Genomic DNA, 15,066 nt, shown 5'->3' on the forward strand with positions numbered 1-15,066 from the left:
GCTGATTTTGTACGTTTGCCCACTGACAAAGAAATGATCAGTCTATAATTTTAAAGGTAGGTGCATTCGAACAGTGAGAGACAGAATAACAACAAAAAAATCCAGAAAAAGGCATGTCAAAAATGTTATAAAATGATTTGAAAGTTAATGAGGGAAATAACTATTTGACCCCTCTGCAAAACATGACTTAGTACTTGGTGGCAAAACCCTTGTTGGCAATCACAGAGGTCAGACGTTTCTTGTAGTTGGCCACCAGGTTTGCACACATCTCAGGAGGGATTTTGTCCCACTCCTCTTTGCAGATCTTCTCCAAGTCATTAAGGTTTCGAGGCTGACGTTTGGCAACTCGAACATTCAGCTCCCTCAACAGATTTTCTATGGGATTAAGGTCTTGGAGACTGGCTAGGCCACTCCAGGACCTTAATGTGTTTCTTCTTGAGCCACTCCTTTGTTGCCTTGGCCGTGTGTTTTGGGTCATTGTCATGCTGGAATACCCATCCACGACCCATTTTCAATGCCCTGGCTGAGGGAAGGAGGTTCTCACCCAAGATTTGACGGTACATGGCCCCGTCCATTGCCCATTTGATGCGGTGAAGTTGTCCTGTTCCCTTAGCAGAAAAACACCCCCAAAGCATAATGTTTCCACCTCCATGTTTGACGGTGGGGATGGTGTTCTTGGGGTCATAGGCAGCATTCCTCCTCCTCCAAACACGGCGAGTTGAGTTTATGCCAAAGAGCTCCATTTTGGTCTCATCTGACCACAACACTTTCACCCAGTTGTTATCTGAATCATTCAGATGTTCATTGGCAAACTTCAGACGGGCATGTATATGTGCTTTCTTGAGCAGGGGGACCTTGCGGGCGCTGCAGGATTTCAGTCCTTCACGGCGTAGTGTTTTATGGTCCCAGCTGCCTTGAGATCATTGACAAGATCCTCCCGTGTAGTTCTGGGCTGATTCCTCACCGTTCTCATGATCATTGCAACTCCACGAGGTGAGATCTTGCATGGAGCCCCAGGCCGAGGGAGATTGACAGTTCTTTTGTGTTTCTTCCATTTGCGAATAATCGCACCAAATGTTGTCACCTTCTCACCAAGCTGCTTGGTGATGGTCTTGTAGCCCATTCCAGCCTCTTGTGGGTCTATAATCTTGTCCCTGACATCCTTGGAGAGCTCTTTGGTCTTGGCCATGGTGGAGAGTTTGGAATCTGATTGATTGATTGCTTCTGTGGACATGTGTCTTTTATACAGGTAACAAACTGAGATTAGGAGCACTCCCTTTAAGAGTGTGCTCCTAATCTCAGCTCGTTACCTGTATAAAAGAAACCTGGGAGCCAGAAATCTTTCTGATTGAGAGGGGGTGAAATACTTATTTCCCTCATTAAAATACTAATCAATTTATAAAATTTTTGAAATGCGTTTTTCTGGATTTTTTTGTTGTTATTCTGTCTCTCACTGTTCAAATAAACCTACCATTTAAATTATAGACTGATCATTTCTTTGTCAGTGGGCAAACGTACAAAATCAGCACGGGATCAAATACTTTTTCCCCTCACTGTATTACACTATCCCTCAAGAACAAAAAACATATTTCAATAGATAAATAAACAATATCTCTATTTTTCTACTGAAAGCCTATGTATTGAGGCTCTCTGTTTTCTTTTGTGGATTGAAACTATACAAATCGGTCATCCCCAAAGCCAACTCCTCTCTGGCCGACTTTCCTTCCAGTTCTCTGCAAAAATCACTGAAGCTGGAGTTTTATATCTCCCTCTCTAACTTTAAGCATCAGCTGTCAGAGCAGCTTACCTGATCACTGCACCTGTACACAGCCCATCTGTAAATAGCCCACCCAACTACCTCATCCCCATATTGTTATTTATTTTTGCTCTTTTGCACCCCAGTATCTCTACTTGCACATCATCATCTGCACATCTATCACTGCAGTGCTAATGCTAAATTGTAATTATTTCGCCACTATGGCCTATTTATTGCCTTACCTCCCTAATCTTACTACATTTGCACACACTGTATATAGATTTTTCTATTGTGTTATTGACTACGTTTGTTTATGTGTAACTCTGTGTTGTTGCTTTTGTCACACTGCTTTGCTTTATCTTGGCCAGGTCGCAGTTGTAAATGAGAACTTGTTCTCAACTGGCCTACCTGGTTAAATAAAGGTGAAATAAAAAAATGGATCAAATAAAAAGGCATCCAATACTGCTGGTTTCTGGTTTGCTTGTTTTCTAGCGTGAATGGTGGTCTTGTAATAACGGTAGTGCACGGCTTGCTATTTTACATTTATAACAGATATTTTGGACAGGAGGAAATAGAGGACACGGTTTTTTAACCTTACCTGTCTCTCAAACTACTATGGTCGTTCTCTGTATTCTTGTTGACCTCTGGGCTTGGCTGGTAGTCAGCAGAGGCTGCGGAAACAAATAAAATCCACTGTAAAACACACACACGTGCAAGCACATACACACACAGTTCGCAAGGCCACCCTCAAGCAAGCACAGACAGACCTCAATTTGCAGGATGGATCCAACCAGTGCTGGATTCATGATTACATCCTTGGGCTGTGGCTGTGTGTGTGTGTGTGTGTGTGTGTGTGTGTGTGTGTGTGTGTGTGTGTGTGTGTGTGTGTGTGTGTGTGTGTGTGTGTGTGTGTGTGTGTGTGTGTGTGTGTATTAGTGCGTCCATATTTGAGCATGTGGGTGCGTGCGCGCACGTGTGAGTGTGTGTTTGTGTGAGTATGTCCAAAGGCCTGACTGAAGAGGAGCAACACCACCCAACGTGCCTAGACTCCCCACCACATCAGTGCCTCCAATAATGGTTTCCACCATGGTGGAATCCTGGCCACATGTACTCAAATCCCCTATCCCCATTTCCTACACATCCTTCTCATCTGAAAGTGTGTGTGTGTGTGTGTGTGTGTGTGGTCAAATGGGGATGGGGGTTGTATAAGTAGGAGTAATATTTGTGTGTCTTTGTCATGTGAACACTGTATTTATTGTGTCTTATGTACATCTGCACAGTGACTGTCCCTGCCGCGACAATAAAGATAGAATAAAACAGAATTGAATTGACAGGCTAAATGTGGTGAGTGGTCCATTTACAGTCACTAAGCCAACCCTACAATGCAATGCACTGCCATAAGAAACTGAAAATCCCCCAGACTGGGTTTGGACTGCAAACAATAAGCACACACACATGGGTTATACTGTCCTAAATGAAAGCAGCGGGGCTGGGATTCTAACATTAGTATTAAAATACTCTTCATATGAAAAGGGAACACAGTGCAGATGGCGATGAAACTAAAGACAAACATTCTAAATATCAGGAGGGAGGACAGGGACTTTTCATGGACCCTTTTTATCCTATTATCCATTTTGTCCGTAACTATAGCACTTTACGAGCAGCACTACATATTTATTTCATTCATGCTTTAGCCTAGTCTAATGAGATAACTGCTGCATATTTACATTGACTGTTTCTGACTCTGCATGTTCACATGTATGTTTACATTGTTTTACTGTTTGCGAGCTCTTACGAAACAGGTATTTTAGTACCTACAAATGGCTTAGATGAACATGACTTGACTGTAGGGGTGAAAAGTAGAAGTTCAGTCCCTGCATTCTAAATCAATAAGATTCCTATTATATAGGAAGAGGAAGGGACTAGATCAGTGAGCTACTTCTTTTAATCCTATTCTGGGCCTAAACGTAAACAACACACAGTCAGCTAATTCCTACTTTAAGTTATGGGTGTGTAACTTGGAATTTGGCATTGAAGGCAATGGGGATTTTGGATTTTTATTTTGAGTGAAGAAATGTCAAAGTTAACATTAAGACTGATACAGCCATCCAATCAAAGAAGCCAAATTATCGCACTGGGCACACACTGGTTGAATCAACGTTGAACAAACGTGGAATAGACGTTGAATTGACGTCTGTGCCCAGTGGGATTTAATTTGTTTATTAAACCAGTCAGTATGTAGATCTGAACTTCTCCATTAATGTGGCAGTGAAACACAGGCTGAAAAAGGACCAGGGACAGAGCACACTGATGTTTGAATCCGTTCCCCCCGGATATCATTGATGAATGAATCTAAATGAATACATTTCCTTTCAGGATTAATTGAGACGAATTGTTTGACTCCGAGTCCAAACATCGATTTCCTGAACACAAGAGCAATATAATGAACAAAGATGGACGCCAGTTTACGCTGCTTTTTCATTTTCTGCTTACCTTTGCTGCTCTTGGCTTCTTTGCCATTGACTTGGGAGGGAGGTGGGGACTTGGTGTCTTTCTATAGAGAGATAGATTATCACGTGTTACATGTATTTTAAATTGAGCCAATGTTGCAAAGGCATTGCCATTGTGCCTTTTCAACTAAAGTACCTTTTCCCCTCCGTCTGTCTTGCGTGTCCTCTTCATGATCTGCTCGAGACGCTAAGAAGGCACAAAGATGACAATGGTCAGAGAGAGGGAATACACGGAGAATGTTAACAAGGCGGAGGATGCAGATGATGTACTCAGTCCCCACGGGTTGAATCACAGAGTAATGCAGTAAATGTGCAGTAACTTAATCTCAATGGACTCGAACTGCTAAAACAACACCCAAATCCTACCTGGTACAAAATAACCATGATGCTAAGGGAAGCGCTACCTACCATAAATCAAGTAAAACATACAGATATGCCAGATGCGGGGTCGTAATACGTGCTATTGGTAAAGTGGAGAGTTAGGTGATCTGTGTGTGTGTGTGTGTCACAGGAGGTTGGTGGCCCCTTAATTGGGGAGGACGGGCTCGTGGTAATGGCTGAAGCGGAATTAGTGGAACGGTATCAAATACATGAAAGCACATGGTTTCCATGTGTTTGATGCCATTCCATGTGTTCCGTTCCAGCCATTATTATGAGCCGTCCTCCCCTCGGCAGCCTCCACTGGTGTGTGTGCGTCGTTGTGCGTCCATGCATTCGTGTGTGTGTGAGAGAGCGTGCGTCCTCGCGTTTGTGTGTGTGTGTGTGTGTGTGTGTGTGTGTGTGCGAGTGCACGTGATCCACAGGACACAGAATCTATACTCAGTCAGGTATGTAAGAGCAGCTGTGGAGCAGTGTGCAGAGGCGTGTGACTAAGCAGGGGTTTGGGTAGAGGACATACTGTTCTTGTGCAGTAATACCACTAGAGCCTGGCTCAACACACAATGTGGAGCTGCTTTGGCCAGCTGAGCTGCATGGGCTGGCAGCCTCAGATAAGAGATGGGAAAAAAGAGGGAGATGAGAGAGAGAGAGAGAGAGGGAGAGAGAGAAATAGAGAGAGAATGAAGGGAGAATGGGAGAGCGAGGGATGAAGGTGGAGGACAAGAGACAGACAGAAAAGGAAAGAGAGGGTGAGTAAGAGCGAAATAAAGAGCAAGAGGGAGAGAGAGCAGACTTAGCAGGTTTCAGCATGGTGTGACTGCGGGTGGTACACCAGGTGAGGGCAGCACACAAAAGCCTGGGCTGCATACTGAACTGGGCCAGTTAGGACTCACTCTCCACCATTACTGTTAATATCTAGCCTGGGGTCTTGGACCTAATATATAGTCTTCCGCTCACACAAATAGAGACTGTAAGCCCTATTAAATCAAAACAAGTAGCCAGGAAAAGCCAACAACATCATTCTTCTTGGCGGCAAGAATGTGAGACTTGATATTATCTTCAACAAATCCTGGTCTAAAGAGTGAAACAAAAATAAACGTAATTAGAAGCAAAATCAAGCATGCTTTCCTGTTGCTACTAGAACAATGTTATTTTTGACTGATACCGCAATAATAACAGTTTTGATTGAATAAGGCCCTGTGTGAGCTTACTGTAATTCACACTAAACATTTCACTCTGTACCTTTGGAATATGTACAGTACAGGCAGTACAGAAGAAATACAGTAGTCTGCCAGTCTGTTTGGCATGACAATTCCATAAGGAGATGGCAATAGCGCAGAAACAGTCTGTCTATGCTGTCTTGCCAACTCCTTTGGCATGATAATGGCTGGAATTAAATAGGAGTTGGCTATACAGTACAGATATGGGTAGCAGGGTAGAGAGGACACTAGTGGGGTATATTCATGTACAGTAGAATGAATGGATCTTTTCTTACCTTCTTCCTCTCCAGTCTCTCCTGCTCCTCCTTCTGGAAGTGTTTCTCTCTGTCCAGACGTTGTTTCTCGGCCTCCTCCTTGGCCTTAGCCTCAGCCTCCTCTCTCTGGAAAGCATACAGATTACAATGTGGTATGCTCTTCCCTTACAGCAAAAAAAAAAAAACGATTTCACATGTGTTTTTGGAACACTTTACGTGTGGTCACATGTTTACACGTGTGTGTGGTTTCATGTTATCACACGTTGCTTTACATGTTGTCACATGTTATCACATTAGCTTCACATAAGATCACATGAAAATGTTTTTTTTTTTTTAACACTTCACATGGGATCACATGTGAAATTCATGTGAAATCCGTAAGGGTTACCATAGAGATACATTATATTACTGACCAAGATGACAACCTTTTTAGTCACACTGCTGGGATGCCAATGTCCATTCTAGTGTTCTATTTAATTGTATGGATTTTTACAATGCTAATAACATGCTACTGCCACCAATAGTGTTGTTGTATATACGTTATCCTGAGGGAGATAGTGACTGTATAAAACTACAGGAAATACTATATTTATGTAGTAGTAGAAGTGAACATTTTCAACATTGTGAGCATTTTGTCATTGTATTACACCTGTCATTGAACACAATACCCTTTCTAGGCTACTGTATTTTTTAAATACATAATTATTGAAACTACGAAAGACACTTCACTGACAACGCACTAGACGGTATCATAGGGTCGCCAGCCAGAGAAAACAACCACTTAGACAGGGACAGAAACCACACAAACCCAGGGGCAACTCCTATCTCCTATCACACAGTCTATGTTGACACTGCAAACAAACACTTCTGTGAATCACAGTGTTTTCCGGCTAACTGACTGACATCTGTTCCTCGGGATCCTAGACCTCGACTGCTCCTGAGCAACAGTGGTAAAACCATGGTAAATACAGGAAGTCGTCAGTGAGTCAAACAGACTCAGGCCTTTTGTGCTGATCTCCAAAAAGTGAAAGGGGCCATTCAATGGGCATTAATGTCAATGTCTGTAGCCATTAGGAAAATATTGACCGATGCTAACGACAAATCACATTGGTTGAAAGTGATTTGAACAAATATACGAAACAAGGTTGGTTATGAGATATGCCTTATCAAATGAGGTCAGGTAGATGACAAACTTGACTAGTAGTGAGTAGTGAGTAGTGATATTGGACAGAGAGGACTAGGCCCCACTAGGCCCCTCTCTGTGTGTGGACTAGGCCCCTCTCTGTGTGTGGACTAGGCCCCTCTCTGTGTGTGGACTAGGACCCTCTCTGTGTGTGGACTAGGTCCCTCTGTGTGTGTAGACCAGCCCCCCCCCCCCTGTGTGTGCAGACCAGCCCCCTCTGTGTGTGTAGACTAGCCCCCCCCCCCCCCCCCCTGTGTGTGGACTAGCCCCCTCTCTGTGTGTGGACTAGGCCCCTCTGTGTGTGTAGACTAGCCCCCTCTGTCTGCTCGCAGTTGGGGGTGCTTGTTCACCTGTTTCTGTAGGCGCTCATTCTCCTCCTGCTCTGCCCTGGCTCTCTCCTGCGCCTCCTTCTCCTCATCCACACGCTGGACCTCGTCTCTCAGGCGCTGCTCCTCAGCCATGAGGCGCGCCTCCTCCTCTCTGCGCTTGCTCTCCTCTGCCTCCCGCAGCTTACGCTCCTCTCGCAGGACCCTGAGCAAAGGATGACAAGCATTTAGCAATCCTACCTATAATGCAGTCTCTTCCCCACCTTCGCTGTGTCGCCATGAGTATAGCGAGCAATACAACCTATTATGTATCGACAACCACTATACCAATCAAAACATAGGCTCATTTACAAATTTACAGCGCCGGAAAGTATTCAGACCCCTTGACTTTTTCCACATTTTGTTATGTTACAGCCTTATTCTAAAATGGATTTTACAAAATTTGGGGAAAGGCACACACCTGTCTATATAAGGTCCCACAGTTGGCAGTGCATGTCAGAGCTAAAACCAAGCCATGCGGTTGGTTGAAGGAATTGTCTGTAGAGCTCCGAGACAGGATTGTGTCGAAGCACAGATCTGGGGAAGGGTACCAAAACATTTCTGCAGCATTGAAGGTCCCCAAGAACACAGTGGCCTCCATCATTCTTAAATGAAAGAAGTTTGGAACCATCAAGACTATTCCTAGAGCTGGCCACCTGGCCAAACTGAGCAATCGGGGGAGAAGGGCCTTGGTCAGGGAGGTGACCAAGAACCCGATGATCACTCTGACAGAGCTACAGAGTTCCTCTGTGGAGATGGGAGGACCTTCCAGAAACACAACCATATCTGAAGCACTCCACCAATCAGGCCTTTATGGCAGAGTGGCCAAATGGAAGCCACTCCTCAGTAAAAGGCACATGACAGCCCGCTTGGAGTTTACCAAAAAGCACCTAAAGACTCTCAGACCATGAGAAACAAAATTCTAAGGTCTGATGAATCCAAGATTGAACTCTTTGGCCTGAATGGCAAGTGTCACGTCTGGAGGAAACCTGGCACCTTCCCTACGGTGAAGCATGGCGGTAGCAGCATGATGCTGTGGGGATGTTTTTCAGCGGCAAGGGATTGGAGACTAGTCAGGATCAAGGGAAAGATGAACGGAGAAAAGTACAGAGAGGTCCTTGATGAAAACCTGCTCCAGAGTGCTCAGGGCTTCAGACTGGGGAGAAGGTTCACCTTCCAACAGGACAACGACCCTATGCACACAGCCAAGTCAACGCAGGAGTGGCTTTGGGACAAGTCTCTGAATGTCCTCGAGTGGCCCAGCCAGAGCTTGGACTTGAACCCAATTGAACATCTCTGGAGAGACCTGAAAATAGCTGTGTAGCAACGCTCCCCATCGAACGTGACAAAGCTTGAGGATCTGCAGCGAAGAATGGGAGAAACGTCCCAAATACAGGTTTGCAAAGATTGTAGCGTCATAATCGCTGCCAAAGGTGCTTCAACAAAGTACTGAGTAAAGGGTCTGAATACTTATATACAGTGGCAAGAAAAGTATGTGAACTAGAGGTCGGCCGATTATGATTTTTCAACGCCGGTACCGATACCGATTATTGGAGGGCCCCCCCACCCCACCCACCCACCCACCCAAAAAGCCGTTGCCGATTAATCGGCCGATTTTTTTTTTGTAATAATGAAAATTACAACAATACTGAATTAACACTTTTCTTTTAACTTAATATAATATATCAATCAAATCAATTTAGCCTCAAATAAATAATGAAACATGTTCAATTTGGTTTAAATAATGCAAAAACAAAGTGTTGGAGAAGAAAGTAAAAGTGCAATATGTGCCATGTAAAAAAGCTAACGTTTAAGTTCCTTGCTCAGAACATGAGAACATATGAAAGCTGGTGGTTCCTTTTAACATGTCTTCAATATTCCCAGGTAAGAAGTTTTAGGTTGAGGTTATTGTAGGAATTATAGGACTATTTCTCTCTATACCATTTGTATTTCATATACCGTAATTTCCGGACTATAAGCCGCTACTTTTTTCCCACGCTTTGAACCTCCCACGCTTTGAACCTTATTTTTGTTACAAGCCGTGTTTCGTTAAAGCCTCTGTAAAGTTAATTTGTTTCAATGTACCGGTAGGCACCTGCGGCTTATAGACATGTGCAGCTTATTTATGTTCAAAATAATATATTTTTTTTAATTCAGTGGGTGCGGCTTATATTCAGGTGCGCTTAATAGTCCGGAAATTACGGTACCTATTGGATGTTCTTATAGGCACTTTAGTATTGCCAGTGTTACAGTATAGCTTCCGTCCTTCTCCTCGCCCCTACCTGGGCTTGAACCAGGAGCACATCAACAACAGCCACCCTCGAAGCATCATTACCCATCGCTCCACAAAAGCCGTGGCCCTTGCAGAGCAAGGGGAACAACTACTCCAAGTCTCAGAGCGAGTGACGTTTGAAACGCTATTAGCGCACCCCGCTAACTAGCTAGCCATTTAACATCGGTTACACCAGCCTAATCTTGGGAGTTGATAGGCTTGAAGTAATAAACAGCGCAACGCTTGAAGCATTGGCAAACGCACGAAAGCTGCTGGCAAATGCACGAAATTGCTGTTTGAATGAATGCTTACGAGCCTGCTGCTGCCTACCACCGCTCAGTCAGACTGCTCTATCAAATATCAAATCATAGACTTAATTATAACATAATAACACACAGAAATACGAGCCTTAGATCATTAATATGGTCATATCCGGAAACTATAATTTTGAAAATAAAACGTTTATTCTTTCTGTGAAATACGGAACCGTTCCGTATTTTATCTAACGGGTGAAATCCATAAGTCTAAATATTCCTGTTACATTGCACAACCTTCAATGTTATGTCATAATAGGTAAAATTCTGGCAAATTAGTTCGCAACGAGCCAGGCGGCTCAAACTGTTGCATATACCCGACTCTGCGTGCAATGAACGCAAGAGAAGTGACACAATTTCCCTAGTTTAATATTGCCTGCTAACATGAATTTCTTTTAACTAAATACGCAGGTTTAAAAATATATACTTCTGTGTATTGATTTTAAGAAAGGCATTGATGTTTATGGTTAGGTACATTCGTGCAACGATTGTGCTTTTTTCACAAATGCACTTTTGTTAAATTATCCCCCGTTTGGCGAAGTTGGCTGTCTTTGTTAGGAAGAAATAGTCTTCACAGTTCACAACGAGCCAGGCGGCCCAAACTGCTGCATATACCCTGACTCTGTTGCACAGAACACAAGAGAAGTGACACAATTTCCCTAGTTAAAAGAAATTCATGTTAGCAGGCAATATTAACTAAATATGCAGGTTTAAAAATATATACTTGTGTATTGATTTTAAGAAAGGCATTGATGTTTATGTACACATTGGTGCAACAACAGTGCTTTGTTCGCGAATGCGCTTGTTAAATCACCCGTTTGGCAAAGTAGGCTATGATTCAATGATAAATTAACAGGCACCGCATCGATTATATGCAACGCAGGACAACCTAGATAATCTAGTAATATCATCAACCATGTGTAGTTAACTAGTGATTATGTTAAGATTGATTGTTTTTAATAAGATACGTTTAATGCTAGCTAGCACCTTACCTTGGCTCCTTGCTGCACTCGCATAACAGGTAGTCAGCCTGCCACGCAGTCTCCTCGTGGAGTGCAAAGTAATCGGCCATGATCGGTGTCCAAAAATGCCGATTACCGATTGTTATGAAAACTTGAAATCGGCACTAATTAATCGGCAATTCCGATTAATCGGTCGACCTCTAATGTGAACCCTTTGGAAGATGAAGATCAGATCAAATTTTATGACCAATTTATGCAGAAGTCGAGGTAATTCCAAAGGGTTCACATACTTTTTCTTGCCACTGTAAATGTGATATAAATTAGCAAACAATTTGTGTGTAAAAAACGATTAAATCAATTTTGTGGAAAATGTGGAAAAAGTCAAGGGTTCTGAATACTTTCCAGAAGGCACTGTATACATCTAGATTTAGAATAAATCAGTTAACATATGCTCTATCTTAAAGAGTGAATCTTTGTCTTTGTACAACATTGGCAATAGCTGTGTCAGGAAAATAAAAAGTTGAACACAATCAGGAAATGAAACTATTTTAAAAAGAAATAGTTCCCTGCTGATAAAATGGAGAGGAACAGAGAGCAACAGGAGCCCATTGCCCAGCCTGACAGCTGTCCTGATATAAATACCCAGTGGTCACATAGTAACTGTGGTCAACATGGCACAATAGGCTGACGCGGGAAATCCTTTTTAGCTCATAAATCTGAGCGGAGGGGGGCAACTTAAGCCGTTACACAAATGTCAACAGCTCCACACCTCTGGGGGTAACACGAGCACCACACATACTGTATCACAGACAGCGCTGAGTGGTCTAATTCTGCCATGCATACGATACGGTGGAGAACTGTACTGTACTCCATATGTTGATGCTTTACACTTGAAATTATTCAAATTGTGATGTGCCGCCATGGTTACTTCCACCTTGTCCCATCAAGCTGGTAAGAGATAGGTTGTCTTTACAGTAGATAGGATAATGGATATAAGGTGTTTCTGGAAGATCTGGGAATATTGGGGAAATTTCAGGAATTTTGCAACCCGACTAGACGCTGCTCTGGCTCTCTCCAGTGTGGGTTTATGTACTACAAATGAGGATAATATGATTCTCACTTCTCTCTCTCATCTAGCTCGCGTTTCTCCTGCTTCTCCCGCTCCCTCTGCTCCCGGGCCTGCCTCCTCTTCTCGGCCAGGATCCGTGCGGCCTCCTCTGGGTTGTTGGTGCCCGCCATGGGCTTGGCTGACGAGGAGGCTGGGGCTGGGGACGATGCAGGGACACTGGGGGTTGATTGGGCAGAAGGAGGGACCTCAGAGGGAGTGGCGGTGGCCGTCGTGATTGGTGTACTCAGCGAAGGGGGCGTGGCCAGAGCGGAGGATACCACGATTGAAGGAACGGGGGAGCCTGGAGAGAGAGTTGAACAGGAAAAGAGGAGAGGAATGGGAAAGTCCAATAAAAATATTTTTCTATAGACAAATCACTGTTCACACTATAGTCTTTTTTAAGCTGAAACCTTGATAAAACTGTGCAATTACACTATGACAAGTACACTAGACCTCTGGTCTAGATTCGTCTTGATTGATTCAAACAGTGGCAAAGCATGGAAACTTTGGCCATTTTTGGATTCTGTAAACTTGGGAGACTTGTAATTATTAAATCGCTGATCACCATAGCTGCACCCACCCGTAGCACGCGTTCCAGCAAGTATATCTCACTTGTCAACCCCAAAGCCAATTCCTCCTTTGGCCGCCTATCTTTCCAGTTCTCTGCTGCCAATGACTGGAACGAACTACAAAAATCTCTGAAACTGGAAACACTTTTCTCCCTCACTAGCTTTAAGCACCAGCTGTCAGAGCAGCTCACAGATCACTGCACCTGTACATAGCCCATCTATAAATAGCCCAAACAATTACCTTTTCCCCTCCTGTATTTATTTATTTAGTTTGCTCCTTTGCACCCCAGTATTTCTACTTTGTACACTCATCTACTGTCAAATCTACCATTCCAGTGTTTTAATTGCTATATTGTATTTACTTCGCCACCATGGCCTATTTACTGCCTTTACCTCCCTTATCTCACCTCATTTGCTCACATTGTATATAGACTTATTTTTCTACTGTATTATTGACTGTATGTTTGTTTTACTCCATGTGTAACTCTGTGTTGTTATATGTGTCGAACTGCTTTGCTTTATCTTGGCCAGGTCGCAGTTGTAAATGAGAACTTGTTCTCAACTTGCCTACCTGGTTAAATAAAGGTGAAATAAAAATAAAGAAATAAAATTATAGCATTTTTCAGTAATTAGCACCACCTCTGCTGTTCCTCACTGTGTGTGAAGGAGAGAAAGACAGAGAATCTGTGTAACTCCCTTAATGAGCTGGCATTGCTGGCGTGCCTAATTAACTGCGACGGTAATCATCTTCTGGGTGTGCCGACGCTACTGCGCACTGACAGGCGTACGCACGCATTCACTTTTTCCAGTTTGAGTTTCAAGTTCACTCTTCTCAGCAATGGGAACAACTGAGCCAAACCACAAAGAACTAAAGAAGCAAAGTATGAATCAGCCGTGGCAGGCAATGGCCTACAGAAAACAGACACACTAAAATCCAACTTGTGTCAGGGGGAAATGAAAAGGTACTGAATTGTATGGGTACACAGTGTTCTCACGGCTTGTGTGCCAAGCGCATACAAATATACCAGATTCTAAAGTTTCTAGGGTGAGTGAGTAAGTCCATATTGTTCAAATCACAACTTTAGTGTGAAACAGTCTGTGGGCAGGAAGTCCACCCAGTGATGGTTGATGTTTTAAATGATGTTAACAGTCTACAAGAATGATAGGCTTTCCTCCTTATAGCTTTGAGAAACTAGACGGAAGACAGGCCTTGCTTTCACAGAGCTTAATGTCAATGTAAATATAACTGGCTTAAAATGGGATATAAACACAGCTACACTGGGGCATGGCAAAAGCAGTGGGTTGTTTACTTGCTACACTGGAAGCTTAACTTAAGACCAACGCGAGCAGAGCGCAAGCCGCTTCATCAAGTGTTCCTGGTCATGAGTTACTTAGAAACAGAGCGTCATTTTACACTGAGCAGCGCAAGTCTGTCGCAAACCGCACTGCCTACACCCATGTTTCATTGAAATGAAAAGGAGTGTCTCACGCTCTGCAAGAGTTACGCGTCTAGTGTAGCGGGCCAGTAATGGTTACCAATTGAACTCATTCCAACAACATAAAGAATACACCCCACTTAAAGTGAATGCGGTTACACTGATCAGTCCCTTTAAAATTGTCCTGCACAGTTGTGATCCCTGTAAGAGGAGTACACTGTACTAACACATAACCCTCCACCTGGGGGTACTAACTAGCTACTGGATACTCACTCTTGCCTTTGGGCTGCTCGGGTGTGGCTGACCTACGGCCGCGGGTCTCCCTGGCCCTCTCCAGGGGTACGGGGGAGGAGGTGCGCCCGTGGTCCACCCGGGCCGGGGTCCTAGCCCTCTTGGGCCGGGCCTTGGGGGTGGAGGGGCTAGCCCGGGCTGAAGAGGAGGGGTTGGGGGAGGCAGCAGGGCTAGTAGAGGAGGAGGAAGGTCTTGCTCTAGGAGTAGTGGCAGGTGAGGCAGCCCGCTGTCTGGATAAGGGACTAGGACTGGAGGGAGGGAGGGAGCTATTATGAAAAATATGAATACATACAGTATGCCTGACAAATCATTAGAAATCATTAGAAATATGTAAATAATACAACAGTTAATAAACAACAGTTAAGTAAAGTTTAGTCGAACATTTAGCCATATCCAGTCCTAGGGATGAAAAAATTGTCCGTCTCTATACACGATCAAGCAAGGAGAC

At 43.8% G+C, this 15,066-nt stretch overlaps 1 protein-coding gene across 6 annotated transcripts in view; it reads right to left on the reverse strand.

Moving 5' to 3' along the window:
* Positions 1-15,066, reverse strand: part of LOC115176865 (MAP7 domain-containing protein 1) — a 63,193-nt gene that overhangs the window by 3,458 nt on the left and 44,669 nt on the right. For all 6 annotated transcript variants that reach the window (XM_029737249.1, XM_029737223.1, XM_029737215.1 and 3 more), the window contains 7 exons: positions 14,601-14,866; positions 12,335-12,623; positions 7,652-7,832; positions 6,140-6,244; positions 4,403-4,453; positions 4,250-4,310; positions 2,355-2,427 (listed from right to left, as the gene is read on the reverse strand). In XM_029737249.1, coding sequence (XP_029593109.1) covers positions 2,355-2,427; positions 4,250-4,310; positions 4,403-4,453; positions 6,140-6,244; positions 7,652-7,832; positions 12,335-12,623; positions 14,601-14,866 — 1,026 coding nt within the window. The remainder of the gene's footprint in view (positions 1-2,354; positions 2,428-4,249; positions 4,311-4,402; positions 4,454-6,139; positions 6,245-7,651; positions 7,833-12,334; positions 12,624-14,600; positions 14,867-15,066) is intronic.

The sequence above is a fragment of the Salmo trutta genome, chromosome 3, assembly GCF_901001165.1.
Source record: "Salmo trutta chromosome 3, fSalTru1.1, whole genome shotgun sequence".
Taxonomy (NCBI): domain Eukaryota; kingdom Metazoa; phylum Chordata; class Actinopteri; order Salmoniformes; family Salmonidae; genus Salmo; species Salmo trutta.